This window comes from Periplaneta americana, chromosome 17 (assembly GCF_040183065.1).
Source record: "Periplaneta americana isolate PAMFEO1 chromosome 17, P.americana_PAMFEO1_priV1, whole genome shotgun sequence".
Lineage (NCBI taxonomy): Eukaryota > Metazoa > Arthropoda > Insecta > Blattodea > Blattidae > Periplaneta > Periplaneta americana.
The window spans coordinates 37,720,353-37,737,095 of NC_091133.1; the positions used below are offsets into that span (position 1 = coordinate 37,720,353).

The 16,743-nt window shown below is 33.0% G+C and overlaps 1 protein-coding gene across 5 annotated transcripts in view; it reads right to left on the bottom strand.

The window, feature by feature from the left end:
* The window catches only part of unc-13, a 762,035-nt gene that overhangs the window by 27,344 nt on the left and 717,948 nt on the right, over positions 1–16,743 (bottom strand). For all 5 annotated transcript variants that reach the window (XM_069816083.1, XM_069816079.1, XM_069816080.1 and 2 more), the window contains exons 15-19: positions 15,800–15,967; positions 11,864–12,048; positions 7,123–7,219; positions 6,797–7,018; positions 603–769 (exon numbers count right to left, since the gene is read on the bottom strand). In XM_069816083.1, coding sequence (XP_069672184.1) covers positions 603–769; positions 6,797–7,018; positions 7,123–7,219; positions 11,864–12,048; positions 15,800–15,967 — 839 coding nt within the window. The remainder of the gene's footprint in view (positions 1–602; positions 770–6,796; positions 7,019–7,122; positions 7,220–11,863; positions 12,049–15,799; positions 15,968–16,743) is intronic.

The following is a 16,743-nucleotide window of genomic DNA, read 5'->3' on the forward strand; positions in this document are numbered from 1 at the left end:
TTGCTCCTATTGGGTTGAGGGAAAACCCCGGAAAAAACCTCAACCCTGACCGGGATTCGAACCCGGCCACCTCATTTCACGGCCAGATGCGCTGACCGTTACTCCACAGGTGTGGAACGGGGTAAGCTTAAAAAAGTAGTTTTTGTGGTATGGTACACCTAATATTCCTACAGCAGCTGACAGATGCTACGTACCTTGCATGAAATTGGGAAAATTTCAAGATGCTGCCTGCAAAATGCTGTGCATGATGTAGCAGAAAAAGTGATATTTGTTCAACAATGAAATGGCCGACATACTCCCAATATTTTGTAAAAACCAAACCCCATAGTGTGCCCAACACAATGATGTTTTTGTTTTTTCTCATGCCTCATATATTAAAATATTTATAATGCTTTAAAGCTTTAAGTGATTTTTGAATTACCGGTACCGCTACTTATATCGTAACTTTTGATTCCTTAACAACACTAATTACCTAGGCCTACTTGAATTACCAGTACTTACTGATAGCAGCTGTTTATTTAACAACCAAATAAAATACAGTAAATTATACTGAATGTAACAGTTTGGAATAAGTAAGCTAAATTATGACGATTGGAAATTACCTTGTTGCAAACTGCATAGCTAGATCATCAAGGGCTGTATTGAGATTTTGTTGCAACTCTTTTAAGATGTTGGCAGCATCTTCTTCCAGTTTTTCTCCTCCCATGGATTCAAACATCTTCTCTAATTGTACTCTCAATTGCTGAACGTTGTTCATTAAGATGCATGCCTGTAATAATTAATGTATGATTTTAAAACTTACTCTTAGTATCATGACAAGTACTAGTACCGGTAATAAATATTTGAAAAGTCACATATGCATAACGAATATGGCTACATTATAATGCATAAACCCTTTTGTAGAAACTCAAGTAATTGTAACTTGAATGAACATTTCAATATATAGTAAAGACCTGTTTTAATACCATGATTTTTATTATATTTAATTATTTACAGAATTTTACCTCATTATATTGCGCCATTTATTAATATAAGCTAGGGCCTATATGTCAGATAGTATACTACAACGTAAAAGGAACAAATAATACTTTTTTGTTTTTATATTTCTCCAAAATAACTTCAAAATTAAGTTATGTAAACGAAATAGCTTTATTGAGATTCAAACAATAGTTATGGTACTAATGCTTTCATGTCAAATATAATAAAGAAAGCTTAAATACTGTATATTATATCTACTAGTAAATACTTAGTGAGATACATATTACATATTACCTATTAAAGCAAAAATGTATGTTATGATAAAATTTGTGGAAAACAATTTTTTTTTAAACCATACAGTCTATACTTTGAGAGAATTATGAAAGACTAACCTAAGATATACCGGTACCGTAAATTTAATACAATGTTTTGAATGAAATTGTGTTCAGATATGACATTTATAACTTGAGACTACAAATTAATACTATACCGGTATAATGAAAAACCAAACAATAATGCCACTGAGTTCTAGATCAGAAAGAAAGAGTTAGGAATTAAGTGTGCATATAAAACTGCCATTGGCGTAGAATGAAATAAATTTTTCTGTACATATCAATAAGTAAAAATGCTACGGTAAGTATCACAAACTTCATCGCTACATAATTAAGTTATACATAAAAGAAACATTTCAACATTTTTGGTGTTCTAAATTCTGTATATTTTACTGTTTTGTTTCAGAACTTCGTAGTGATGTATGATGCCAATTGGACTGCACAGTTCATCACCTCCTAAAATCATAATGAAATAATTTCTTTGCCACGAGGACACCTGTATCTGATGTACAAACACTCTCAAGGTTTTTCTTAATAGGCCTACTTCCGCCTTTTTATGAAATCTAATGTAAGAAGGTTTTGATATTCCAATTTTCATTTCTGCTCGAATATGAATGATGATGATGATGATGATGATGATGATGACGATGATAACAATAATAATAATAACAATGTAGGCCTGGCTCTTAGTATTTTGCCACCACTTGGAATAGCATACCTCGTTGCTCCCATATCCCCAAATTAACACTTTAGATCTTAGAACCATTACGTTAAGAAGGCTTTAGTATGTCCTACTATTAATTTTAAATACCGGTAGTGTATTTATTAACATATTAATTATATATTAATGAAAAAATAATAAAATACTTATCAACTTATTACAGAATAACAAACAATTAAAAGAAATAAATGTAATTATATTACTTACATGTAAATAATGTTCATCACATGTAGAATGAAGAACTGTTAAATCACAAACAGTTAATTATGGTGGGTGTATGTTTTAATTTTTAGCACATTTGTCTTCATACTATTTACACTTTTATTTTTTGAAGTGAGTTCTAAAAACAAACTTCTTTTGTCTTCATAGACGCAAAATCATAAAAAGGTCAATATTAATGCCTATCTTATTTGTTAATTCCATGATCAATTGAAATCACAATGAGTCCTTCCAATCAAGTTTCCTTCACTGTAGAGTATAAATAAGTTTGATTAAGCCTTTTAAATCAACACAGTAGTGAACTTAAGGAAGGAGTTATTTATTTTCAACAATATAACGTGGCACTTCAATCAGAGGCTTATTTTCTGTTATTAAGAAGGAAATCACTCTCAATTCATAACACAGCTCAATGGTGTCAATGTTAGTATTTTTTTGATGTATTAAAATGCTTCCTAGATCTTACATTTATTTAAATGCTCATTTGTCATCTCAGGTTTCAATTCGTGGGTATCATAACATAAAACGATAATAATGTGGACTGCGATATTCTAATAAATTGCTCAAATATTTATCAAAAAGAACTGATTCTGACACCAATGATGAGAAAGAAAAGCTCTAATATATAAAATCTAATTTGGGATCCGAATAATTTTTCTGCCGACCCAGTCTGGTACTTTCAATTCTTGAATAAATATATACAACTTATCGGAACTTGAAACAAAATGAATTGTAAAATAATTTCAAATCTTGGTTTCAAATCAGGATCAGCTTAAACCTTCACCAACAAGAAAATTTTTAAACTTTTTGGAGATCATTTTTCAATGCTGATACAACTGTAGACAATTTCATTTCTGTGCTTTGCCATAGTTTACTAGCAACATTAATTTAAAACGTAGTGCCATATAACCAGATAACATAGACCTACAAATTAAAAATTCATTTGAGTTAAATGCAAGTGTTTCAATTTAGTATCTCGCCATTGTGTCACTGACTCGTCATCGATAATTTATATAAAATATCATAAAATTCTATATAAAGGGCATATGGCTTTCATTTTAGATTCTTAACGGATGGACTTAGTGGATTGGGCGGTATAGTTGTATATTATGTTATTTTAAGGATTCACAATGCAATGTTGACGCTGAGAAAAACACACAGTTTTTATACTGTTTGAAATATGGTACAAAATCCCTTTTCTTTATAACATTGCGGCATTATTGATAAGTACCGATAATTTTAAAGAATGAGAATGCTAAAGGACAAGAAAAACTCTTAGTTTCAAGGGCCTAATGCGTGTTGAACTCCTAACTGTATAATCCTTTGCTTTAACCTTGGTTGGTCGTGTTTGCGATTGAAATATTTATGTTGACCATTTCCAATGCATTCACTTAGAACTGAGCCAGTCTGGCTTCTACAGCAATGAATGCAAGAGAAACTCGTGTATATTGATATCATTTGGATCTGTATTAATAATTATTACAAATAGTGTTAAAAATTGTTCAATATGATTATGGTATAATATTTTACACTATAACAATTATTTCTTTTTCATGGCTCCAGAGGGATGAGAAGTCAGTTCATTCTTAATGTTTTTTTCCCAAGGAGAAGTTGGGCTGATGGACAAGGTACTCTCTGTGAATGTTCCAACATAGCATTATAAAATCTAGCAATTAATTCAATAAGTTTAAAAATGTTTTCACTATTAGGAGCAATTTAAATTTATCAAGGTCAATGACAGTTAGATATTCTATTATGTTCCTTAAATGTTGAACAATATAAAAATGACTGAGCGAGATAGCTCAGAGGTAACGCACTGGATTCGTATTCTAGAGGTCCTGGGTTTGATATCCGATTTCAGCCAATTTGGTCGAGGTTTCTTCGTGATTTTCCTCGACTGAATATAGGCGAATGCCGGATTGGACTCCAAATACCATGAAATAACAGATAATACAACAGCAACAAGCATCCCCAACAGTAAATTACAGACAGTCGCGATATGACCTAGAAGTTAAAGCGACTATATATAAATACAGCTTAAAAATATAACATTGTTTATGGCACCAATAAAATTATATGTTCCAATTTAAGCAAGAACGATAATTTAATCCACTTTTTTTATGGGATTTCTGGTTGTTTTGTGTTTAGATTTTTCGTGTTCATTAAGTTGCAGATAATGACATACTGGTAATTATAAATACAGTCACAGAAGTCAGTAGTGAATTAAATTTTATTGCCAGCAGAAAAAAATACAGAATCTGTTTCTTTACAATAACTAACAATGATCGTATACTATGTGTTTCAGTGTTTAGTTTTCTATTGTATTGATTTAATAAACATTTCAGACCATTAAACTGTGCAGAAACATAACTATTGGTTCAGTGTGCACTTCATGTTCGGAACTTCATTTTTTTAGTTGGAAAACTTTAAATCACTTTCATTTTCGCCCTTAATTTACTGTTAGTAATGTTAAAATTTCTGGGATTCCAATCAGAATTGCTTGCCATGAACTCAGAACGACTGATTTCGGAACTTTCGCTTATTTTCTCTTTTACACATAAGCCATTTATGTTTCTAGGTATTTGTGTTAAGCCCTGCTTTGTTTTCTTCATATTGTGTTCTTTTTCCAGTTTCATCAGACGCAATATTTATCTGAATGTTAAAAATTGGTTTTTATTATATCAATATCATGTATTATTTAATGAACACTGGAGTAGGTACTGTATTTGTGTAAAACAAGAAAAAAATCTCTGTAACCCTTGCTTGGATTCTCTCTCAGGAACAACTTAACATTTTTTGTGTAGCAAAAGGATTTGTTGAAGTTACGTGGCAGGCACGTGAAAGATAGTTTAATAGGTAATGTTACGTCACAGTAAAATTCAAATTAATTAAAATATTCCAAAATTTGTTATACATATTTTTTAGTTGGTTATTTTACGATGCTGCATCAACATCTCAGATTATTTAGCGCCTGAATGGAATGAAGGTGATAATGCCGATGAAATGAGTCCGGGCTCCAGCATCGATAATTACCCAGCATTTGCTCATATTGGGTTGAGGGAAAACCCTCGGCAAAAACTTCAACCAGGTAACTTGCCCCGACCGGGATTCGAACCTGGACCACCTGGTTTCATGGTCAGACATGCTAACCGTTACTGCACGGGTGCGGATGTTTGTATATATAATCTATATATTATATAATCTTAACATTCTATATTCGCTAAGAATATGTTACAGTACTTTCATTTAGCGATTTTTATAAATGTGTGTCTTTTTTAACCCATTATCAACGGGAAATTTACAACAAGGATCGAGGACTGAAGGCAAGTTAAAATTTGTTATCGCTGTTACTCGTAATACGAGCATTTTAGGGATGATCTCAAACACGATGTAATACTTCATTCTTTAAATTGGACCATATTTTGCAGAAAGGAGCCAACCCATATGATACCTAAACTGAGAAAAATGCACTTTAAAGTTAAGCGTGAGTAATAAATTCACAAATAAATGTAATTACATACTTATTGTTGTAACAAAAGCGTACTATAGGACGTATCTTTGTTCAAAATATGGATCCTTGGAATTATTTAAATTTGTTTGTGGGTTGGTTCCTTTCTGCAGAATTCGGTCCAATTATTTATTTTAATTTATGAATAATTTAATATACAAATGAAGTTTATGGTGAAAATACGGTTTACGACAACCCAAAGTCTGCTTTTGTTATGGAAGAAAGTAATGAAAATGTTTATTTTTAAACAATTTAGTGTATTATTTTCAATATCCGAAAACTTGACACCATGAAAATGCATGTGTTGCACAGTCACTAGAGCCTGCCCTGTAATAATGGAATTAGACAGTTTGTTGCCCATATCAAAATCATTTCAAAATGCCACACTTAATCCTATTAATCAAAAGCTAATATAAAAGAATATCGGTAACTGGTAAATAAAAACGTTAACTTTTTATATCTAAGAACTAAATAGTAATAATTTAATGAATGAAAAATAAACTGTTCACTCATGCTGCTCGAATATGCTTGATAATTATGCCTGCTATAATGGACGTAATGTTTGATATCTAACTCAGGAAAGACTGTGGAGGGGGGAAAGATGTGCTCATGATTTTTACTCTTTAAATTGAACTTGGAAATATATTCTTGCGGATGTATAGCCAGTGGAATATGACAAGGATTTCTATTTCCTTATACTACAACACAAAGATGTTTGGTAAATATTTTTTGTTCAAGACAATAAAATTTATTGAATTTTTGTATACCAGTATGCATATTATGGTATATTATAAAAAAATATATTTGTATATTATTATGAGTTTAAAACAGAAAATGGATAATTTTATCACAGAACTATACGATTAAATTTTGGGTGTCCGGTACACTTTCTCCTCATGCTATGGCACTGAAAATTACTACCAAATATTAGAAATGAACCAAAATAAAAGCTGTAGGTAGATAATATGTAATGTTTCGTAATAATGTATCACTAAAGTAGCCTACGTTTAATAAGTATCATAAACTATCATTAATACTCACAATTCTTTCCTCCTTGAGATGACTTGGGAATTCTTTCTTGACAATCTCTGCATACGCAACTAATACCTTGACTATCGTTTTAGCAAAACGTTTCATGTACCGTTTCCATATTTCAGGATCGGGACACTCCAGTTTTGAAACAACATCAAAACATTGTGTTAGCTGAGTAAACACATCTACAACTGAATTTGAGAATAACGCATGTTCACTGCTGCGTTGGAACTGAAAAATAAAATAAAATTATTTTTGAGTGACTGATCTCCGAAAAAAAAAAAAGAGCATGTTTCAAAGGGAAATATAATAACAAGACTGCCATTATCACTTACTCCATCCTTCTTGTCTCTATTGAATGCTCCATGAAGGTATTCGAGAGAAACATCGTCATTTTCATTAAGCCACTGCATAACAAATGGCTCGAACCACCTGAAAAGATAGTTTTTATATCAGTATATCTCAATTATTCCGATTGAAAGGTATGACATTTGATCAATTATTGCTTTCCGTTTTAATTCACAGCACAGAGATATAAACTGTACCGGTACTGTACTTTTTAAATGCAGCATTAAATTTCTTGAGTAATATTACTGATTTTTATTAATGATATTCCTTGAAGTGAACTAATTGTTTTGTTTGTGTGGTCAGCAGTCAAAAAACTGGTTGGAATCTCGTGACACAATAAGTCATCATTCATGAGGCAACTAAGCCAGGAGATAATGGAGTAGGTTGACTAGTTCCTTTCCTCCTCCACTGTATACATCCATTACTTACAATTTATAGTATCATTAGTGTCGTGTTATAATTTTGAGGTTTTTTCAATTATTTAAGTACACTTTTTCTCTCCTATGTGGTGTGGGAGGATATGAAAGTTTCATCTTATTTTGTACTTCAAGTTGGACATTAATAAATAATGTGCCCCAATTTTGTAGGTTCCATATACTAGATGACACCACGCGGTTCTGCCCTGCTCTACTGAGAATCATGGCAGACAGCATCCAGACGCTGCTGCCTGAAGTGTAGTGTGTGTGTGTGTGTGTGTGTGTGTGTGTGTGTGTGTGTGTGTGTGTGGCTTTGAATTCGTTGTGCTTCGTTGATTTTAATGGATAAGCATAAGATGGATAGTATTTTCTGAAGAAGGTTCAATACCTGTATGTTAACATTAGGTAGATAGGCCTACTGCTTTTTATATACTTCAAAATGTTAAAACCAAAGGCTCAGTTATCCCAAAATACTTCTGCTACAAAGCAAAACAAAATTCGGAGACTTAATAAGAGTCAGGAAGGACGGAAGAATCGTTTACGAAATGACAATGCAAAAGCCCTTAGTCCACGTAACACAGAGGTTTGCTCTGGGAGCTCAGGTTCCTCTGTGGCATTCCAACAAATCTCGATCTTATCTTATCGCGGGTGTAGTATAGCCCAGCCTCCTATAGCATACCCTGGGAAATGACTTTGTCGGTAAATTGGTGAACAAAACTGGCTTCATATGGGTGAATGACGAATGTTCTCAGAGAATTATTGAATAACGAGAGTGTATTAATAGAACTAGAAAGTGTAGTCGAGATTTAGTAATGCAGTAATAGTATGTTAAAATTTTATTACGATCCTAATATTGATTATGCTCATTTGAATGGTATTCAAATGGGTACAATGGATAAATGTAATGTAAAAAATAGGCTAATGAGCCAAACAGGCTATGTTGCACTTCTGTAAAAGTTGTTATTCTTGAGATTCAAGAGCTCTCTCAACCAATAAAATACTTAAGCCTACTTATAGGAGTACATGCGTTATCAACACACTTTTTAAATAATGTAATACCGCACACCATTCCAAATGGTTTCACTTAGTCCAAAGGAAATTTTATGCCAACATTTATAAAGTTCAAGGACAGTCTTATCATTTCATTGGAAGTGTTCTTTCAGCTGAGATTAACAACCGTCAGTTCTTACAAATATATTTTGTTTCAGATGCTGGCCAATTGTCTGTTAGGTCTAATACATAATACAGGGTGTAACTAAAATATATGTCAAAACTTTAGGTGCATGTTCCTCTCATATAGAGGTTGGAAAAATGCTTTATGAATATTGGTCTGGAAATGCTTATTTCTTTGTTACAGCACTTTTACTACATCTCTGCTTACATCATGAAATAAAAATAGCATATCACATGGAAATCTGTCTCACAGGAAGTGCTCAAAATGGCCTCCGTTAGCATGCATCAACCTGCCATTGAATCCTGTATGCACTGATGTATCCCTGGAGAATATCCTGTTGTCTCATAATCTTCCAAAATACGAGCTTTTGCACTGGGTTCCATACACAAGTTCTTTTAGATGACCCTACAAATACCGGTAGTAAAAGTCTAGTGGGTTTAAGTCCGGAGAGTGCGGAGACCAAGGATTTGGTCCAAATTTACCTATCCATCTATCACAGAACCTTTGACTTAGAAACCGATAAACATTAACACTGAAATGAGCAGAGCTCCAGTGTGCATGGAGTACATGTTTTGTCGTATTGCTAATAGCACATGGTATAATAGAACAGGTAAGGCGTACTCGAAGTACACTTTGTATCTTTTTCCATTGAGCCTGGGTAGAAGAACATGAAGTCTCATTAAAATGTCACCAAGAATGCCAGCCCAAACATTGACAGAGAATCTTTGTTGATGACTTGATTGAACAATTTCTTTAGGATTCTCGCTCATATGTGGTGATTGTGAAAATTCACAATCTGATTATGTTGAATTTTGAGCACTTCCTGAGATTTCCATGTGGTATTCTATTTTTGTTTCAAAATATAAGTTACTGTATCATACAATGTAAACAGAGTTGTAGAAAAAGACCTGTGACAAGGAAATTAAGTGTTTCCAGACCAATGTTCATGTAATATTATTTCATCTTTTATATGAGAAGAATGCCTCTAAAGTTTTGATATGTATTTTAATTACACTCTGTATATACTGTGCTTAAAAGTAGAATTGATTGAACAACTCAAGAAAGTACGTATTGCATGTTAATAATATTCATAATTTTAAATACAACTTCGAAAATAATTCAGAAGTAAACAACTTACAACTTGTAATAAGCTTACGTATCTTGTTAATTATTGTGTCTTTTGGTAGTTTTACTATTTCTTTGAAAAACTTAAGAATGTTAAAATTAAATTCATACTAGAAATCTTATTTTGTGTGTGAGTGTGTTTGTGTGAGTATCTAATGACGAACCTATAATCTGTAATAGATTGTACTGGAAATAAATACAATACAATACAATACAATACAATACAATACAATACAATACAATACAATACAATAAAATTATTAAACTTATTCACTAAGTAATAACAAAGTTATATTTGAAAATATAATAGATTTTAATCAGTGATTATTACTATTTAATACGAGAAAAATTCGTACCGGCACCGGGAATCGAACCCAGGACCTCTCAGCTCTGCGCGCTGAACGCTCTTTTCAACTGAGCTATGCCGGGACACGATCCACGGCGCCGACCGAACTCCTCTTGTAATGCTTTTACGGCCTTACTACCTGCATTTGAGACGATACAAGTCATAAATGCAGGAGCGCATATTTAAATGACTTTGTGGCCATATTCAACATCAGTTTGTGACAGCTGCTAACAGTTAATACATCAGAGCTGAGAGGTTCTGGGTTCGATTCCTGGTGCCGGTACGAATTTTTCTCTTATTAAATAGTAATAATACATATTGGCTACTTCATAGTAGCCGTGTAATATTCAATGAGGTGGGCGAGACCTCATACAAAATGAATATGTGATGTAATCAGCGATATTTATTTGTAACAAGAGCAGCAAAGCGAATGGGTATGGCTAGTATACTTGTACTATTATATTATACTGTTTATATAGGTTGTTTAGTAAATTAGTTCACACCATTGAGTACAGTAATTTGCGAATTTGGTGTTTGCTACAAAATTAAAAAAAACATATTGAATATTTTATGCGTTTAACGTTTTATATAGTCTTTAGATACATTCATAAATACGGCTTTCAAAAACAATGTTAGGAAGGTATGTCTACAATACATGGCTAATGGTATAGAGTACAGACAGTTTGACAACAAGTGTAAAGATAAGACAGTCGTCCATCGAAGTGGTGTGCTTGTGGTTACACTATAAACAGTTTGACAACAAATATAAAGATAAGACAGTCATCCGTCGAAGTGGTGTGCTTGTGGTTACACTACAGACAGTTTAACAGCAAGTATAAAGGTAAGACAATCGTCTGTGCTTGTATAGACAGTTTGACAACAAGTGTAAAGTGGTGTGCTTGTGGTTCCACTATAGACAATTTGACAAGTATAAAGGTAAGACAATCGTCCGTCGAAGTAGTGTGCTTGTGTTACACTATAGACAGTTTGACAACAAGTGTAAAGTGGTGTGCTTGTGGTTCCACTATAGACAATTTGACAAGTATAAAGATAAGACGGTCGTCCATTGAAGTGGTGTACTTGTGGTTCCACTACCTACAAGTGCATGAAACGTGATGTCGACAAACATTATTATTACCTACGAGGTTTTTAAAGATTGAAATTAAGAAAGTGCTTGATAACAGCGAGGACATTGTTGCGAGTTACAAAAAAGGGATGAAGGAGAATGTGATCTGAATTGGACGAAGTTACGCTAAAGATAGTAATAATAAATGATTATGGCTGTCTGTGGGATAGTATTCATAGCTAAATTAAATAGCGATTTATGAAGAAATAAAATATTATTTATCCTGATAAAGATATTTACAATACATTTTATAATAATTCTATTCACGTAAATCATATGTACGAAATTATGGTACCGGTAAGAAATGAGGATAAATACTGTATATATTTTGACATAACATGCTCGTTATGGAGGTAATAGGCAATGCGTGCATTAAAAGAGATCGGTTTGAAATAAAATTTGACGTATGTATGACAAGACAAGAAAGATCTAATGCGATATGTTACAGAATTCGAAAATGTTGCTGAGTTCTGTATACTCGTATTTTTTTTTATTTTTCTATTCAGACATCCCAGTCAGTTAAGCAGGATATTACACTTACGCTGGGTATTCAGGTACAGATCCTTTGTAAGGAGGCACATCCTTGACATAATTTGTATGCAGCCATTTGACCTTAAAGTGGAGATTCATATAGGCCGACGATTTGCAGAGACGGTGCTGTTCATGTTCTTCCAGTGCATATTTCATGTCTACTGCAAACAGACTCCACATTGTAGCTGCAGATAACTGTAATGATAGGAACAGTGAAGGAAGATGAAAATTAATGTACAAAAATACTTTCAATCTCTTCTTTATTTATATAATATAGAAAATTTGCTACGAATTTGTATTACATTTCACAAAGAAATGGTCAGTCATTGGATTTTTATTAGCAAGATTCATAACATGTTTATCAGTATTGAAATTGGATGAAGTCCTATAAGAGTATAGAAATAATGAAGCATTACCCATATTCTGGACACTAAAAACTCTGTGTTTGAAAACAAAATTTTGCTTCAAGCTTGTGTAATGAAGTTTATAGAATACTTCTCGAAGGTTGTTTTGATCTGTGAACATTTTAAAAACAATTAATATTATCTTTTAATGTTGCTGATAGAGAAATGTATTTAACTTTATTTTATCAGGTGTTATTACCACCCACCAAGGGTGCCTGCAGGATCCAATCTCAGTGGTAGCAAGATGGTTAGAAAATTAGAAGAAATGGATGAACTAGGAGAGAGAAAACTAAACATGAAAAATAGCCGGTTCTAAAATCTAAATTACCTTGCACACACATTCATAGTTTAAAGCACTTACTTTTGTTGAATTGTCAGTGCCCTTGCCGCCCACCTTATAGGGTTGAAACATTTTTAAATCTTGCAAGAGTGACAATGAACTACCGGTACTCTTTGCAAATCAACTCCTTGTGGAAGAAATAGGCTTATGTACCGGTATATCAATATTTTCAACTGTGACTTTCAGTGTAATTAAATAATAAAAAAATTTAAAAATTTAAAAACAAATTTTACTGCTGCGTTAAGAATTAACTGTGAATAGGAATGCAATAAAATACAACATATCAATATTTCAATCTAAAGTATAATTTATTACTAAAAACACAATAAATTATTCACTCAATTATGAAGCAGTCTTTAACCACTATACTTACTGCTTGCTTGATGACTTATCTAAAAGTAATTTTTTCTCTTCAATGTCGTAAATTAAAATATACAGTAGACGAAGATTTAAGAAAATTTAAATAAATTTTCATAAACAGTTCAGTTTCAACAATATCAATATGAAGTCTATCTCTTTCTTTCCTTAAAAATGAAATCTATATTCTGATTTTCTTTCAAAGTCTTTATGAGAGTAAGTATTATTCAGTGTCGAAGCTCTTACGAGGCTTTTGAAGCTTAGCCTACGCAAAAAATTTGAGTTATTATTCCTAGTAACAGTAGGCCTATAAGTTTGTAATAACGATATATCGTAACAGTTTGTTGCACTCTGAACCTTCCATATATTAAGTTCACTGTTGGCAGTTCTTCCAGTACGGAGAGAAAAGTGCGAGCAACGAGGCTTAAGACAAAAAGCCCCTAAAGGCATGGTTACGACTCACAAGCTTGAGGGGGGACTGGGGAAGAGAGATTGATTCACTACATCTCCTTATTAAGGGATGTGGCTAGCCTTCCGTCACAATATTACATCGTGCTATATTGGTGTTCTCTGAAAGCGCTGCCTTGTTGAGTTTAATTATTCAAAAGTGCATGCATGTGTGTGTTACATATTAATTTTGTGTAAAATGGCTCATACTGAGAGAACACTGAGGTCATTATTTGTAGAATTAAAAAAAGAGACCGTTTTCAAGTTGGACGTATGAAATAAAATCTGCTAAGTGCTTACAAAGATAGGAGATCGACACACATTTACATATAAAATAGTGGGTGGAGGAAGTCAAAATATAAATTTTAAGTTTTCATGGTATAGGAAATATCCTTGGCTAACAGGATTCTCTGAGACAAGTAAATCATATTATTACCCTGTATTCTGTGTGGGGGTAAAAATGAGTGATCATCTTTTTTTGTGGGGTCTGCATCACAAAAAAGTTTTGATAGAAAAGCCAATAAACATCTGTTCTATAAAAAGATACAAAGTAAGCAGATTTTTTGAGACTACCCAGTATTTACACCTTAGCTTCGCCATTGTATTATTTTTCATGCTACTTTAGAAGTTGGAATATGGAAAGCGTAAAATAAGATAATTGGAAAACTTGTGGTGTGAAGTGCTTAAAAACTAAATTCACTTTCTAGTAGTTGTCAAATTTACAAAATTATCAGAGTTAATTACTCTAATTAAAAATTACTTAGATGTAACTTTTTTCTTCAGATAAGAAATAGAAATGGCTACTAATTTGAAATAATAAAACTACTTCTAAGAAATTGTATATATGACTAAGATTAATCATTTGGATCACATGACATAAATATAGAAATGGAAATGATCTAGCAGACCAAACCACCGAAGAAGCAACATCTCTATCAAACGTAAACACAAATATTATAACTTCTCACCATGATGAAATAAGACGCATATGAAAAACATCTCCTGAAAAAATTGAAAGATACCTGGGCTTCATATCCAAACTGTAAACACCATTACGCAAGATAAAATGCAATGAATGTTTTCTCAATTCTATTTCTAAGGCGGCGAAATCGAATTCTTACCAGTAGAATCAGAATTGGCCACTTAAAAAATTGACTTATGAATATCTTTTGCTCAAGTTTTACCATCAAGCATATCAACACTGAGTGTATTTTTCAAGACAACTGGAGGAAAATGTTGAATGTATTGCACTCAAGATATACTTGTAGCTAGAGCAACAAATACATCATTTATTTTCTTGCACTGGTTACGATATTCAATGGAAGTTCAAATACTTTGTTTTATGATTATGCAAGATAATTCCCATCAAGCGATAGGCTATGATTATTTAAAATCACACAACCATCAACCATTTAAATTTTAAACGTTCCACGTAATTACAGGGATTCTAAGAATCTCTCCCCACTATATTTTAAACATTACTGTCTATCATATTCAGTTCACACTTTTTCAGAAAGTTCACAATGTTTTTCTACATAGGTATTGTTTTAAATAATTGATTAAATGGCGATCTTACTCGTGTTAATTATGTAAGCATGTGTGGCTTACAGCTGTTTCGGTGCTACTGGACACCATCCTCAGAGCCTACTAGATCTCGGCTCTATCTCAACTTCGCTGCCTGTTGTGTGGGTGTGTTCGTGTGATTTAGGCAGCGAAGTTGAGATAGTGCCGAGATGTAGTAGGCTCTGAGGATGGTGTCAAGTAGCACCGAAACAGCTGTAAGCCACACATGTTTACATAATTAACACGAGTAAGATCGCCATTTAATCAATTATTTATATTCAAGTGTTAAAAGTAGTGTACGAAAGATTCAACATGGAGTATTGTTTTAGTTGAGAAGATCGTGCTGATTGAATCTGATTGTGTTTTCTGTTAAAATAAAAATATATAAAAAGTCAAAAGTCATATGTAAGAGATGATATAAAATTCTAGATGATAAGTAGTGATAGGTGATAGTGTGAAGATATTATTAAACTAAGATTTAAACTGCAAAGTTTACTCAGCATCGAAGTTTAGGATGGAAGAAAAATGGTCGAAAAACTTTGTCTGGAGCCCTATATAAAGGTAGGGTTATTTTACATCCACAAATCCACGACACTGGACCCACAGCTTTACTTTCTCTTCGGAGGAAGGCATGCTCAGAATTAAAAATCCATCTCCGACCAGGTTTGAACTTTTGAACTCACAAACTTCTGATCTAATGGCTAGCGTGATAACAGATAGACCACTGGGGGTGACTCTAGGTAGATATAAGTGCGGAAATTACATAAAAGTTCCGATGGGGGACAATCCTACGTACATAATATATAATAAACCTGTGTATATTTATATATCCTACCTGCCCAATATTGAGCTCCTGGGGAAATTGGTTGAGGACAGGTGCGTAACTATTGCGGTCTTCTTCAATGACCGACACAATGAGCGCAATCAGTTTGTGCCAGAAATCAAGACTATCTAGCCGAGGTCCATGGTCCTCTTGGTCCCTCTTTGCTTCATTTGGATCCACCTGCAATATTTACCAAAAGTTTGATATTTTATACCACTCTATCACAGCAACGTCACAAAAATCAGTAAACAAGATGAATAATAATGGCGTTTATAAGAAAAAGAATGGAACAGAACCTACTAGTTTTCTTTCTAAACTCTCCCCAAGGCTACTGAAAAGTGACACGGAAAGTAGTATCACATCGGAAAATTCAGGAACACCTCTGAAACCAACTTTTGGGACCTCTTGATTCATTGGCAAGGTAACACATTTCATATCAAAGTCTCTTCTGTCTTTTATCATATAGTTTTAGTTTAAAAGAAAGACTGATACATAGAGAAGAGATTAAATTAAGAAATGTAAAAAAGTTTGGGGCCAGTGGAAAAAGGATCTTTGCTCCTCCTTCTACTTTGGTTTGATATCACGACGCAACTAATGGAAAGTTAAGTGACAAGAACTTTGCTATACAAAAAATTGAAATACCGTACACTTTTTAAATAATTTGACATACGTTGTATGTTTGTGTTTCAAAATTTATTGTACCGGTATTTAATTTTGTATTGTCAAATACAATTTAATCATATTGTGAGACCACACGTGCGAGGGAGGATCGGAAAATAACAGACAATTTTCTTTTGCAAATTATTTAATAGGTAAGAAAAAAGAAGTGATTCACAAAAGAACTACAGGTTTTACCTATTTTTCGACATATGAACCAAATCTTTCGACACATGTCCCCCAGTGTGACAGCAATTTGACCATATATGTTGTTCATTGAACTCCGTTTCCTGGGAGTA